The sequence below is a fragment of the Schistocerca cancellata genome, chromosome 3, assembly GCF_023864275.1.
Source record: "Schistocerca cancellata isolate TAMUIC-IGC-003103 chromosome 3, iqSchCanc2.1, whole genome shotgun sequence".
NCBI lineage: Eukaryota > Metazoa > Arthropoda > Insecta > Orthoptera > Acrididae > Schistocerca > Schistocerca cancellata.
The window spans coordinates 599,270,046-599,285,458 of NC_064628.1; the positions used below are offsets into that span (position 1 = coordinate 599,270,046).

The 15,413-nt window shown below is 45.2% G+C and overlaps 1 protein-coding gene across 1 annotated transcript in view; it reads left to right on the forward strand.

Annotated features, from left to right (window-relative positions):
* LOC126175491 (F-box/LRR-repeat protein 2) overlaps nt 1-15,413 on the forward strand; it is a 708,226-nt gene that overhangs the window by 174,867 nt on the left and 517,946 nt on the right. The window contains exon 2 of the mRNA XM_049922311.1: nt 743-864. Within this exon, the coding sequence (XP_049778268.1) occupies nt 754-864 (111 nt within the window). The 5' untranslated portion in view covers nt 743-753. The remainder of the gene's footprint in view (nt 1-742; nt 865-15,413) is intronic.

Genomic DNA, 15,413 nt, shown 5'->3' on the forward strand with positions numbered 1-15,413 from the left:
CCGACCTTTATCAAAGTCGAAAACGTGATGGTAAGCATTTCACCTCCTTAGAAGAGGCATCACAAGAACGTTTCACCAGGCAACGCCGGTCAACTGCTGTTTGTGTATGAGCAATCGGTTAGAAACATTCCTCATGTCAGCACGTTGAAGGTGTCGCCACCGGCGCCAACCTTCTGTGAATGCTCTGAAAAGCTAATCATTTGCATATCACAGCATCTTCTTCCTGTCGGTTAAATTTCGCGTCTGTAGCACGTCATTTTCGTGGTGTAGCAATTTTAATGGCCAGTAGTGTACAAAAGTACTTTTCCGTCTGAGACTTGAATAACACTTTAATCCTACTCGACGATGTTAACTGCTTCAGCTGAGGTCCCGAACTGAGGGAGAGCGCTTCCATGCATGGCTCCATATTTACCTCCGTGGGAGCGCGCTGCTGTGCTGAGGGAGAGGGCATATCTTTAGGTACGCCTCCCATTCGTCGTTGTGGACTGCAGTGAGACGTCGGTGATGTCTGTGCTATCGATGAGCGTTCCCGACTGTTATGTGGCGCCTCGATTTCTGCACGATACCAAAGATGAGCAAAATCGGCGATCTGTTGGGTGAACGCTTCCCGTGTTGCGTTGTTAAGTTGTACATCTCGCGTCACTAAACACAAGAGCGCACGAGAGCTGAGAGGGTGGCGGCGGTGCGACTAGCGCGCTGCGTTGCGTGTGTGGCCGTGCTGCAGGTGTGGGCTGTGCCGCAGGTGGGGCCGCCATGGGCGACCGGCGCATGTCGACGTGGGACCAGCTGGCCGTGGAGGCGGCGCTGCTGCACATGGCCGGCCACGACTCCAGGACCAGCCGCCGCAGCAGGCGGCCCTCCGCGGTGCGTATCCACACCACTTCTACGTGTCTGCTCGCCGCTGTGCCTCTAGACTTGCCAATATGCGCTGCTGAGGTGCATAGATTAACAGTGATGGGAAGGATAACTCGAAACCTGGTACTGGCCTGCAGCCTACCGATACTGACAAAATCCGCAGAGCGTAACATATCCATGCAATGGGTTGATCACCATTACGTCTGACGACTCCACTCCTCAAGGATTGTGAAGCCTCATTTCTTTGAAAAACGCGGACAACGGAGTGGGAATGAAAAACAACAATTATAAAGAGTGGCTCTTCCCTGTTCTTGTGGCCATGGTGGTTCTAACAATACCACCACTTGCAAAGTAGGTTATAAATCAGATTAATAATGTTGCTCACGCAGCATATGTTCGCTTTATCGGGCAACAACAAAGTTATTGACTGTGGATGGTATCGTCAGAACGGAAATAATGAAGTCACTGTAAAAAAGTCATTAATTTTGGCACTTATCTTGAATGGATTCCCAAGTAGATTTCGTCGAAGTTGTTATGACTCATCTTGTTGATTCTAGGGTGATTCCACTTTGACTGCTAGAAGGTCTAGATCTGTATTTTAGCAGTATTTGGAGACCTAACAAATGCGTTTTTCAGGATATTCTTAATGATCAAACAATCCCAGATCAGAACAATGGTATGGTAGAAATAGTTTTTGACTTGTTCACGATCCACATTTTTATTAAACTTCTTGTAAATTCACATATACTTCTTCTTAATTGTCACATCGGCAAGAAAACAGTTTTGTATCAATCTTCATATATTTAATTTCCACTTTAACCAAACACAAGACTTGACTGTTCTTTTGCAAAGCGGAATAACAACTTAACTTCTGCAAAGTGAAATAAAGACTGCTCTGTGCGCATTCGCGCCAAAACGGTTACAAGTAAGTCAAAGACTATGACAGTCTCACAGAAATGAATACACACAAGAACCATATCGCTGTAATATATCGATACATCGGAGTTCCTATACATTAATAAAATCAAATGTGAATATTGTCACAAAAATATGTCTGTTACTTCATAGAAAAGTAGTACGATATTACTGGTATCGAGATTTGGGGTTAGAGTGCCGTAATGGTCACGTAAACAAAGAACCATTACATGGTCTAGCAGGCAGACCAGTATCTTTTGTCTCTGGAGCTCCTGGGTTAAATCCGGGAAGGGATGGGGTTCTTTCCTCGATCCATTTCCTCCAGGAAGGCCCCAGATCCGCTCAGCCTCCTGTCCAGTGAGTAGCGGCTGTCTCTCCTGGGGGCTAAAAGGCGACTGGTGCGATGACCCACCACTCTGACTTCCTAGTGCCACAATCTGTCTGCAGCCAGGCCAATAGCTCATTCACAAGTATTGCAGTACAGACTTTACTTTATCCTACGCTCTCTGTTTCCACTCGCTTTCTAGGCAGCTGAGGCGGTCTCTCTTGTTAACTCTTTAACACAGAATAATAGCAACTGCAGTCCGTCCGCCGACTTGCCAAGTGTCAGGACTCGTACTCATACGACTGCACTACGCTAGATACACAATAGTTCGAAGTCCGTGAGTTCCACGGAGCGCCCCATTATCCTCTCTCACAATGTCTAATGACTACTGAGGTCACTGATATGGGGTACCTGGCAGTAGGTGGCAGCACAATGCAACTAATATGAAAAACGTATATTTTTGGGGGTGTATGGATACTTTTTATCACATAGTGTATGTAACTACCATCAAATATAGTTCCAATTCAGTAATAATGTGTACTGTAATACAGTAGTATAACTGTTAAATATGCTTGGTATTTCCTAAATTCCCTCTCTAGTTTAAATTAGAGGTAGTAACTGACTGACCTGTATTTTCTGTCCCATGTAACCCAGGCAGTTATAAAACAATCATATTCTATAACCAAACTCGTCATTTGATTTTCGAGATGTGATTCCTCCTATTCCCCCTTCCCCTCCCAGATCCCAGTTCCCCCCATTTGTGGCAATTGTATTCTTTCGTATGGTCGGCTTTGCGGAAGCAAATAATTTATTAGGAGCCAACAGCTTGGTCCCCTGCTATTTCGGTAACGAAATCTTGATTACCATTGTATCAATTTCCACAATGACTGATAAGAAAAATCTGATAACCCACTTTCTTTCTGGCATTAAGATAGTGAAATATCCCTTCTGATGTGCCTGCTTCATCAAGGTGCCGCTGATGTCAGTGTTACGGGGGCGCTAGTCCCAACTGCACATCACACGCACATTCTAAAAACATAACTACTGAAATGGTAATAGCACAAATATTCCAGAGACATAATTTAGTGAAGAACACAGACACTCACTACAAATAATGTGTACAATGAAAGTCCATAACAGTCCTGTCCACGACTAAATCCAATTTCACAATGCATTCTCTATCCTCCAGAATGAGATTTTCACTCTGCAGCGGAGTGTGCGCTGATATGAAACTTCCTGGCAGATTAAAACTGTGTGCCCGACCGAGACTCGAACTCGGGACCTTTGCCTTTCGCGGGCAAGTGCTCTACCAACTGAGCTACCGAAGCACGACTCACGCCCGGTACTCACAGCTTTACTTCTGCCAGTACCTCGTCTCCTACCTTCCAAACTTTACAGAAGATCTCCTGCAAACCTTGCAGAACTAGCACTCCTGAAAGAAAGGATATTGCGGAGACATGGCTTAGTCTCGGTCGGGCACACAGTTTTAATCTGCCAGGAAGTTTCATATCAGCGCACACTCCGCTGCAGAGTGAAAATCTCATTCTGGAAACATCCCCCAGGCTGTGGCTTAGCCATGTCTCCGCAATATCCTTTCTTTCAGGAGTGCTAGTTCTGCAAGGTTTGCAGGAGATCTTCTGTAAAGTTTGGAAGGTAGGAGACGAGGTACTGGCAGAAGTAAAGCTGTGAGTACCGGGCGTGAGTCGTGCTTCGGTAGCTCAGTTGGTAGAGCACTTGCCCGCGAAAGGCAAAGGTCCCGAGTTCGAGTCTCGGTCGGGCACACAGTTTTAATCTGCCAGGAAGTTTCATATCAGCGCACACTCCGCTGCAGAGTGAAAATCTCATTCTGGAAACATCCCCCAGGCTGTGGCTTAGCCATGTCTCCGCAATATCCTTTCTTTCAGGAGTGCTAGTTCTGCAAGGTTTGCAGGAGATCTTCTGTAAAGTTTGGAAGGTAGGAGACGAGGTACTGGCAGAAGTAAAGCTGTGAGTACCGGGCGTGAGTCGTGCTTCGGTAGTCAGTTGGTAGAGCACTTGCCCGCGAAAGGCAAAGGTCCCGAGTTCGAGTCTCGGTCGGGCACACAGTTTTAATCTGCCAGGAAGTTTCATATCAGCGCACACTCCGCTGCAGAGTGAAAATCTCATTCTGGAAACATCCCCCAGGCTGTGGCTTAGCCATGTCTCCGCAATATCCTTTCTTTCAGGAGTGCTAGTTCTGCAAGGTTTGCAGGAGATCTTCTGTAAAGTTTGGAAGGTAGGAGACGAGGTACTGGCAGAAGTAAAGCTGTGAGTACCGGGCGTGAGTCGTGCTTCGGTAGCTCAGTTGGTAGAGCACTTGCCCGCGAAAGGCAAAGGTCCCGAGTTCGAGTCTCGGTCGGGCACACAGTTTTAATCTGCCAGGAAGTTTCATTCTCTATCCTGTTTTAAACGCCATCGAACAGTATCCCACTTTGGTGCGGCTGGCGTTGGCGCAGTCGTCTGTGGTCCGACTCGAAGACTGCGCTGGAATACATCTCGGCGAACTCGCGGCTTCTGGCTCCAGAACTGTACATAGGAACTGCCCTTCAGAACTGACAGTCAGCTAAGTCACAGAGTGATACAATGGCTCCACATTATTGTTTACTGGTGCAGAGGGATACCATGTGTCCGTACTATCAGCTGCTAGCACGGAGTGATACCAGATTTTTGCACGATTGGCTGCACGTGACGAATGACGTGCAACGTAGTCCCTGGCAATTGGCAATCTCCGTGCAGGCCACCATAATACTGTCATCCTAAAGGCGTCGATGGGGTACTACAGTCAGCCACCTTTTGCTTTAGTCTGCAATTTTTATTTTCCATTACCGTTTGCGAATCGCCTAGTGGTTCATCATCAGATAGTACATATTTATCGCATGTGTTCAGCATTGTGGGGGTCGTGTAGCTGTGGAAAATGTGTGGACGAAACATATAAGCACTGAATGTGGTGAGTATTATTCACAATATGGGATCGATTTAGTTGCATTACTTAATGTTATTAGTATCGTTTGGTTTGTTTTCGGCGTACATTTTGTTCTGGAAAACATAAGGCATGTGACCTTAATTTTACAGCACTTCACAACTTTACCCAGAGGCAACAATTTCCATGTAAATAAACCAAAGAGCATGATCAAAGTTATGTTCTAAGATTTTGTGTAGGAACAGAGAGTTTTTTGTTCAGTGTTTGGATTGCGCATTGGCGACAGTGACTATGTATGTATTTATACTACATACATTATTGCAAAAACAATATGTAATTGCACTACACTCTTGACTTGTGATAACCATGATCCTGAATATAGATTTTGTTATTGAAGGGAAACTAATTGTGAGGTAGCAAATATAACAATAAAAAAGCCCACATCATCTTAAATGAGCAAACTGACTTAACTAACAACCCATTTTTTCAAAATTTCAAGGAATCTTTCAATTTGAAAAATTAAACAATCCAGGCCAAAAGAAAACTCACACCTTTCCACATTGGCAATCCTGTTCATCTCTTTCTCTGTTCTTCTAGTGCGCGGACGCGCGCGCACACACACACACACACACACACACACACACACACATGTAGAAAACCTTCATACAGTGTTCTAATATTTATTTCATAAATAATGATCAACCTTTATTAAATATAAAGATTAATGTCAAACATAATTTCAGCACTAACACTGTGGTTGAGATATCATACAAAATCATCGTTTAATAGATTTTGTAAATAACACAGGTCAGGTTTGTAGTGTAACATGTTATTTTTGCAATAATTTATGTAGTATAAATACGTCCATAGTCACTGTCACCAATTCAAAGTCCAAGCGTTGAACAAAAAACTCTCTGTTCCTACACAGGCTCTGAGAACATAGCTTTGATCATGCTCTGTGGTTCATTTACATTTTGTAAAGAACATGGAAGTTGTTCCCTGTGGCTAAATTTGTGAAGTGCTGTGAAATTAATGTGACTGTAAAACATTCCTTATGTTTTCCAAAACAATGTGTACAGTGAGAACAAACGAACAGATACTAATAACTGTAAGTAATGCAACTAACTCGATCCCTTAATGTGAATAGCTCCCCCTACAATCAGTGATTATATGTTCCGTCCATACATTTGCCACAGCTACACGACCTCCACAATCCTGAACACATGCGATAAATATGTACTATCTGATGATGAACCGCTAGGCGATACGAAACCGGCAATGGAAAATAAAACTGAGTAATAAAACAAAAGGCTACTGGTTGCAGTAATTTGTTGACTATTGGTTGCAGTAATTTGTCGAAACCTTTATCATCACAGTCGCGGTGTTCCACGTTCATAACGGATGAAAGTTTTATTGTCGTCCTAGTGACGCCTGCTGCATATGCAGCCCCGGTTATTATTTCCGGCTGATAGGTAGACTATGCAATAGGGGCTATGACTTATGTCACAAAGGTACAGCATCCCTCCCCCCCCCCCCCCCCCCACCATCAAACCCAGGAAGAGTGAAGCAGCTTCTTCTACAGCTACTGCTATGGGCGGACGAGGCCCACGGCCCACTGCATGCTGACCTCCATGCTTTCCCAGTTGGGTTATGGTAGAACGTCAGTATCAAATCTCTTTCGTTTTATTGGGACTCGTTAAAATGATTAGTGGAATACATTGATGCGTACTGCGTATGATGAAATACAAAGGCGAGGCCAATGATTACAATGTTGCGAAAAAGCACTACTCGAAAAGGAATAAGTTACTTCGCTTTTCTTTTCAGGGTAGTCTTGTCGAAAAAAGAAAAAAAAAAGGCTCTGAGCACTATGTGACTTAACTTCTGAGGTCATCAGTCCCCTAGAACTTAGAACTACTTAAACCTAACTAACCTAAGGACATCACAAACAGCCATGCCCGAGGCAGGATTCTAACCTGCGACCGTAGAGGTCGCGCGGTTCCAGACTTAGCGCCTAGAACCGCTCGGCCACTCCGGCCGGCAGTCTTCTCTAAGTTTCTTTTAATTGGCTGCGCACTGTCTATTTGCTTGTTTCTTACTTAATTCGGAAAATTAAGGGGTTTTTTCAAACCTTGCATTAAGTTTAGAAATCCTACGTTGTGGAGATTTTTTAATCTTCGTTACTTATTGCCTCAGAATACCACAGAACATCAGAAATAAAAAGAGTTGAAAACTACGTCACCTAAACGACTGCTTTCTCACACTTTGGCGGTCAACAGCAAAGCGACCTGCGATGCAAAGCTCGCAGCACGAAGATATTTCAATGTGTCGATTACAGGGTGTCCCAGGAGTAATCATCATTATTCAGGGCTGTGACAGGAACGGTCATTCGAAGCAAATAAGTCTATTAAAGATGGGCATAAGACGCATATCTTAAGTGCTACGAGCATTTGTTCAATAGAAGAGATGTGTTTCACGGTTGCCAAGCTGAACAAGTGCTTGTAGCTCTTAAGACATGCACTTTAGACCCCATGGTTACTGGCCGTTTTTCCTGGTTTTGGTCCACACTACCACCCCTCAGAGTATGGAAAGCAAATATGTAGCACTAGAAGAGATTTGTTTCACAATATCGAAGATGAGGAAGTGCTCATAGCTTTTCAGGTATGCATTTTAGAGTCAATGTTTACTAGGCTTATTTGCTTCGAATAATCATTCCTGTCTTAATATTGACCATTCGTCCTGGGATGCACTGTATACATTCAAAGAAAGTAGTATGTGATTCGTGCAATTCATATTTACTTTAGGTATATTTTTTCCGGCCGCTGTGGCCGAGCGGTTCTCAGCGCTTCAGTCCGGAACCGTGCTGCTGCTACGGTCGCAAGTTCGAATCCTGCCCCGGGCATGGATGTGTGTGATGTCCTTAGATTAGTTAGGTTTACTTAGGTCTAAGTCTAGGGGACTGATGACCTCAGATGTTAAGTCCCATAGTGCTTAGAGCCATTTTAACCGTTTTGAATATTTTCAAACTGTCGTCCAAGAAAGTCACGGAAATAACAATAATAATAATTTTCGAACGTATTCTCAAGATTTGGATAACTCTGTTTATCACAACTTTTCAGTGTTATTCATTTTTAGTTTGAAATAACTACTTATTGCATGTTTTTATTATTGAACGCAGGTAAAGCAATCCTTTATTTTTAGTTTAATTATAGACAGAAAAGCAAAACTTTGCGATCCGTAAAGTAGTCACTGGGTTGTTTATCGAGACATAAATTAAAGAAAAATATGTGTCGCTGACTAGTTTCATTATTAGCACTGGGAGACTGCTACAGTTCTGTGGCTCACAGTTCCCCTTCCAAGGTAGAAGTGAGACTTCGCCTGAGACTGTTAATGGTTTGTAGTTTCTTAAATGAGAAAAGGCACCACACTGTGGCTGGATCTGGCCTGTGTGTTCATGAGGGATATCCGCTCTGTACTCAGTATGACGTACGTTGCGTTTCCCAATTTGCAGATCAGAGTCGCAGGATACCATTCTTTCTTCCCTTGATGCACATATGAATACGATATTCTGCATCAACGTCAAAATATTGCTTCCTGCTATGAAAAGAAATGGCACACCTGATCATCGGAGCTCAGTTCGAAGTGAGACTAATATCACTGAAGACAATTATACTCCAGTCAATGAGATTCCAGGCCGGTGATGTGTCTGGAGACGACCGAGTCAATAGTGGGATACCAAACTGTCTTTGGTCAAACGGCCGAACAACCAGGAGTAACGGCCAGGGGTGGCATTCCTGTTCATTGCAGGATATCTCTGGTGGTCATCCGCGGCACTTTTACAACACAGCGGTACGTCGACGATGTTCTACGCGCCGTTTTGTTGACCTTCATGGAAAGGTAATCTGGACGTACAACTCAGCAAGGTAATGCCCGCCCACACATGGCTGCTTGTCTTCGTGCTTTGCCAAACCCTACTCTGGCCAGGAAGATCGCCGGATCTCTCCGCAATTGAGAACGTTTGGAACATTATGAGCAGAGCCCTCCAACTAGCAATCTAACTCTCCCGTTGTACAGAATTCGGCACGATATTCCTCAGAAGGGTACCCAACAACTCTATCAATCAGTGCCAAGTCGAATAACAGCTTGCTTAAGGACTACAGATGCACCGACATGTTATTGCCTTGCTTAATTTTTGAAGCTCTTTCTCTTAAACAAATGATTCAGTTTTTCTGAATTTCTAGTCATTTGTTTGTCTCTACATGTATATCTCATCTGTTTCCGTCCCGTTCAGATAATTGCTTCGTGGTGGATCTTTTTTGTTTTTGTTTTTTTCTTTTTTTGTCTCAGGGTGTAGTAAGGACGAAAGACTGCATCCCTCTCTTACAACCTTTCTAAACCGAGCACTTTGTTTTAGGTTTCCCAATCTTATGTTCCCTCGCGGTTGTTGTAGGCCTATATGTTGTACTGTATATTGGGTGCTTAATCTATTAGGCTCACTGTGCTATACTTTTCGCATTTTTCTGCTCTTGCTATCTTCATAATAGTGTGGATGATATTTTTTCGAAAGACTGGTGGTACATCACTAGTCTCATAGATTCTACCCACCAACATGAAGCCGGCCGCTGTGGCCAAGAGGTTCTAGGCGCTTCAGTCTGGAACCGCGCTGCTGCTATGGTCGCAGGTTCGAATCCTGCCTCGGGCATGGATATGTGTGATGTCCTTAGGTTAGTTAGGTTTAAGGAGTTCTAATTCTAGCGGATTGATGACCTCCGATGTTAAGTCCCATAGTGCTTAGAGCCATTTGAACCATTTCTGAACCAACTTGAATAGCCGTTTGGTTGCCACTTTCCACAATGACTTCAGAAATTCCATTGGAATGTTATCTATCCATTATGCCTTAGTTGACCTCAAGTCGTCCAGAGCTCTTTGAAATTTCCGTGTCATCCATATCCAAATCAGTGTGGGTTTAGGCCTCTTAGAGGTTGTCAGGACCAGATCTTTAGCTTACGGCAAATAATGGAGAAGTGTTATGAGTGGAACAGGGAATTGTATCTATGCTTTATACATCTAGAAAAGGCATATGACCGGGTTCCTAGGAGGAAGTTATTGTCTGTTCTACAAGATTATGGAATAGGAGGCAAACTTTTGCAAGCAATTAAAGGTCTTTACATGGATAGTCAGGCAGCAGTTAGAGTTGACGGTAAATTGAGTTCATGGTTCAGAGTAGTTTCAGGGGTAAGACAAGGCTGCAACCTGTATCCACTGTTGTTCATATTATTTATGGATCATATGTTGAAAACAATAGACTGGCTGGGTGAGATTAAGATATGTGAACACAAAATAAGCAGTCTTGCATATGCGGATGACTTAGTTGTGATGGCAGATTCGATTGAAAGTTTGCAAAGTAATATTTCAGAGCTGGATCACAAATGTAAGGACTATGGTATGAAGATTAGCATCTCCAAAACGAAAGTAATGTCAGTGGGAAAGAAATATAAACGGATTGAGTGCCAAATAGGAGGAACAAAGTTAGAACAGGTGGACGGTTTCAAGTACTTAGGATGCATATTCTCACAGGATGGCAACATAGTGAAAGAACTGGAAGCGAGGTGTAGCAAAGCTAATGCAGTGAGCGCTCAGCTACGATGTACTCTCTTCTGCAAGAAGGAAGTCAGTACCAAGACTAAGTTATCTGTGCACCGTTCAATCTTTCGACCAACTTTGTTGTATGGGAGCGAAAGCTGGGTGGATTCAGGTTACCTTATCAACAAGGTTGAGGTTACGGATATGAAAGTAGCTAGGGTGATTGCAGGTACTAGTAGATGGGAACAGTGGCAGGAGGGTGTCCACAATGAGGAAATCAAAGAAAAACTGGGAATGAACTCTATAGATGTAGCAGTCAGGGCGAACAGGCTTAGATGGTGGGGTCATGTTACACGCATGGGAGAAGCAAGGTTACCCAAGAGACTCATGGATTCAGCAGTAGAGGGTAGGAGGAGTCGGGGCAGACCGAGGAGAAGGTACCTGGATTCGGTTAAGAATGATTTTGAAGTAATAGGTTTAACATCAGAAGAGGCACCAAAGTTAGCACTGAATAGGGAATCATGGAGGCACTGTATAAGGGGGGCTATGCTCCAGACTGAACGCTGAAAGGCATAATCAGTCTTAAATGATGATGATAATGATGATCCATATCTACTCTAATTTCTTCTTGTGTCACGTCGTCAGACATGTCTTCTCCAACATGGAGGCTTCCAATGTACTCTTACCACCTATCCGCTCTGCCTTCTTCGTTTAACAGTGGAATTCCCATTGCACTCTTAACGCTTCCGCCCTTGCTTTTAATTTTAACGAAGATTATTTTGAGTTCTCTGTGTTCTGAGTCAGTTCATCCGATAATCATTTCTGTTTCGATTTCTTCACGTGTTCCCTGCAGCCTTGGCTGCCCGGCACACGCTGTCTATTTAATTCCTAAGTGATTTATATTGTTGTATTCCTGTCTTTCACTGAACATTTTTGTGCTCCCTTCTTTCATCTGTTACCCAAGGTATCTTCGCAGTTTGTCTCTCCAAGTTCTGTAATTGCATTTTTTAGAGATGTGCACCCCTCTTCAACTGAACTGCCTATTCCGGTGTCCCTTGTCGCAGTATCCACATCCATGGCGAACTTTAAACGCGTCTCGTCATTCCTCAGTACTTCAATATCCCACTTCCTTCCACACTGACTCTTTCGGACGATTTCCTTAAACTTCAATCTAGTCTTCATAATTTCTAAATTGTGATCTGAGTCTGCACCTTCACCAGGGTACGCCTTACAATCTAATATCTCATATCGGAGTCTCTGTCTGGCAATGATGCAGTCCAGCGGGAACCTTCCAGTGGCTCTGCGTCTTTACGAAGCATACCTCCCCCACAGAGCGAGGTGGCGCATTGGTTAGCACGCTGGGCTCGCTGTTGGGAGGACGGCGGATCACACCACCGTCCGGCCATTCATATTTAGGTTTTCCGTGATTTCCCTAAATCGCTGCAAGCGAATTCCGGGATGGATCCTTTGAAAGGGCACGGCCGGTTTCCTTCACCATCCTTGACACAATACGATCTCGTGCTCCGTCTCTAGTGACCTCGATGTCGACGGAACGTTAAACCAAATCGTCCTTCCTTAAGTTAAGTTTGAATTGAGTATTTGTTATTACCTCCCGAACTTTATTGCAGAACTCATTCAGTCCTTCTCCTCTCTCATTCCTGCTGCCAAACCCATATTCTCCTGTAACCTTGTCTTCTATTCCTTCGCCCACAAGCGCATTGTAATCCACATTGATTGATACATTTTCATCTCCATTTACATACAGAATTACCTGTTCTACTTCCTCATATACCTTCTATCTCTCTTCATCTGCTGCTTGCGACATTGGCATGGCTTCGTACGCTGGAAGTCTTCGGCTGACATTGCTCATGAGATTTATTCAAAATGTAAGCAGTGACTGAGTTCGAACCCGAGACCCAGGATGTTTTTTTATTAGCAGTCACAGACTCTATCCCCTTTCTTCTTCATGTTGTTCGTTGTTATTTTCGGCATTTGATCTATGCGGACGTCACTTGACACCCCTTCAAGCTGAATGCTTCAATCCGTTTCTTTACACTGAAGAGTAAAAGCAACTGGTACACCTGTCTAGTATCATGTAGGCCCCCGTGAGCACGCAGAAGTGCCGCGACACGACGTGACGTGGCTTCGACTAATGTCTGAAGTAGTGCTGGAGGGAACTGACACCATGAATCCTGCAGGGCTGTCCATAAATCCGTAAGAGTACGACGGGGTGGAGATCTCTTCCGAACAGCAGGTTGCAAGGCATGCCAGATATGCTCAATAATGTTCATGTCTGGGGAGTTTGGCGGCCAGTGGAAGTGTTTAAACCCAGAAGAGTGTTCCTGGAGCCTGCAGCAATTCTGGACATATGGGGTGTCGCATTTTCCTACTGGAATTGCCCAGGTCAGTCAGAATGGGCAATGAACATGAATGGAAGCAGGTGATCAGACAGGATGCTTACGTGTCACCTGTCAGAGTCGTATCTAGACGTATCAGGGGTCCCATATCACTCTTGCTGCATACGCCCCACATCACTACCGAGCCTCCATCAGCTTCAACAGTCCCCTGCTAACATGCAGTGTCCACGGCTTCATGAGAATTGTCTCCATGCCCGTACACGTCCATCCGCTCGATAGAATTTGAAACGATACTACTCCGACCAGGCAACATGTTTCCAGTCATCATCAGTCCAATGTCAGTGTTCACGGGCCCAGGCGAGGCGTAAGGCTGTGTGTCGTGCAGTCATCAAGGTTACACGAGTGGGCCTTCGGCTCCTAAAGCCCATATCGATTATGGCCCAGTATTGAAATCTGCAGCAATTTGCGGAACGATTACATTTCTGTCACGGTGAACGATTCTCTTCAGTCGTCGTTGGTCCCGTTCTTGTATGATCTTTTTCCGGCCGCAACGATGTCGAAGATCTGATGTATTACCGGATTCCTTATATTCGCGGTACACTCGTGAAATGGTCGTACGGGAAAATCCCCACTTCATCGCTATCTCGGAGATGCTGCGTCCACCGCTGGTACGCCGACTGTATCACCACGTTAAAACTCACTTAAATCGTGATAATCTGCCATTGTAGCAGCAGTAACCGATCTAAAATCGTTTAAATGGCTCTGAGCCCTATGGGACTTAACTTCTGAGGTCATCAGGCCCGCCGGCCGGGGTGGCCGAGCGGTTCTAGGCGCTACAGTCTGGAACCGCGCGACCGCTACGGTCGCGGGTTCGAATCCTGCCTCGGGCATGGATGTGTGTGATGTCCTTAGGTTAGTTAGGTTTAAGTAGTTCTAAGTTCTAGGGGACTGATGACCACAGCAGTTAAGTCCCATAGTGCTCAGAGCCATTTGAACCATTTTCATCAGTCCCCTAGAACTTAGAACTACTTAAACCTAACTAACCTAAGGACATCACACACATCCATGCACGAGGCAGGATTCGAACCTGCGACCGTAGCGGTCGCGCGATTCCAGACTGAAGCGCATAGAACCGCTCGGCCACACCGGCCGGCAGCAACCGATCTAACAACTGCGCCAGACCATACGCGTTTCCGACCGCAGCGCGGTATTCTGCCTGTTTACTTGTGACTGTTTTTGAATACGCAAGTTTATTTGGCGCTTCAGTGTATTACAGAGGGTAGACAGCCCTCTGACTGAACGCGCTGACCTGCTGTGTTGTCTACTGATGCCATATTACTGCTAATGATGCACAGCAGTTACGAATGGGATGAGAGTTTAATCTAATATCCGTTACGTGTTGAACATCACAAAGTTTGACAAATATCGAACTTACGCTTGACGGCGTAACGCTTTTCATCTCCCAAAGTGTACGAATCAACATCCCGCCCCGTCAGTCAAACATTTCCAAATAGGTGAAAAGCATAGAGAGGTGTACCAGCAGGTGAACGGAAGTGTGCGAGACGCGAGGCGCTGTTACAGGCGGCGCAGTAGACATGGGGCACTCTTCTGACAGAGGAGAAACACGCGGCAGCATGTCGCCGCAAGGAGCGCTCTGACGTTGGAGAACAGTAGCTCACTCAGCAGACGCCGGCTTCCCTGCTGCAGGGCGCACTGTTTGGTAAACACCGAGACCTGAGGCCGGTGATTGGCGCGTCACAACTTCCTCTGCCAAAATAACCTCCGCTAACGTGACGGACGAACACGTTGATCGACGGCCGGATTGACCGAGCGGTTCTAGGCGCTACAGTCTGGAACCGCGCGACCCCTACGGTCGCAGGTTCGAATCCTGCCTCGGGCATGGATGTGTGTGATGTCATGTCAGGTTTAAGTAGTTCTAAGTTCTAGGGGACTGATGACCTCAGACATTAAGTCCCGTACTGCTCAGAGCCATTTGAACCATTTTTTGAACACGTTGATCCCTCGCCGCGACGTCACACTGATCGCTCGCGGAATTATTGTTTTTTTATCCAGAACGATCTAGTTACGTTTCTCTAATGATTTTCTCTTACAGGGTGGGATCAACACCACTGCAGAGTCGTAATTCTTACTACACAATGAATGTCCGTTTTAGCTCCAATGTCGGGCGAAGTCAAACTACACTCCTGGAAATGGAAAAAAGAACACATTGACACCGGTGTGTCAGACCCACCATACTTGCTCCGGACACTGCGAGAGGGCTGTACAAGCAATTATCACACGCACGGCACAGCGGACACAACAGGAACCGCGGTGTTGGCCGTCGAATGGCGCTAGCTGCGCAGCATTTGTGCACCGCCGCCGTCAGTGTCAGCCAGTTTGCCGTGGCGTACGGAGCTCCATCGCAGTCTTTAACACTGGTAGC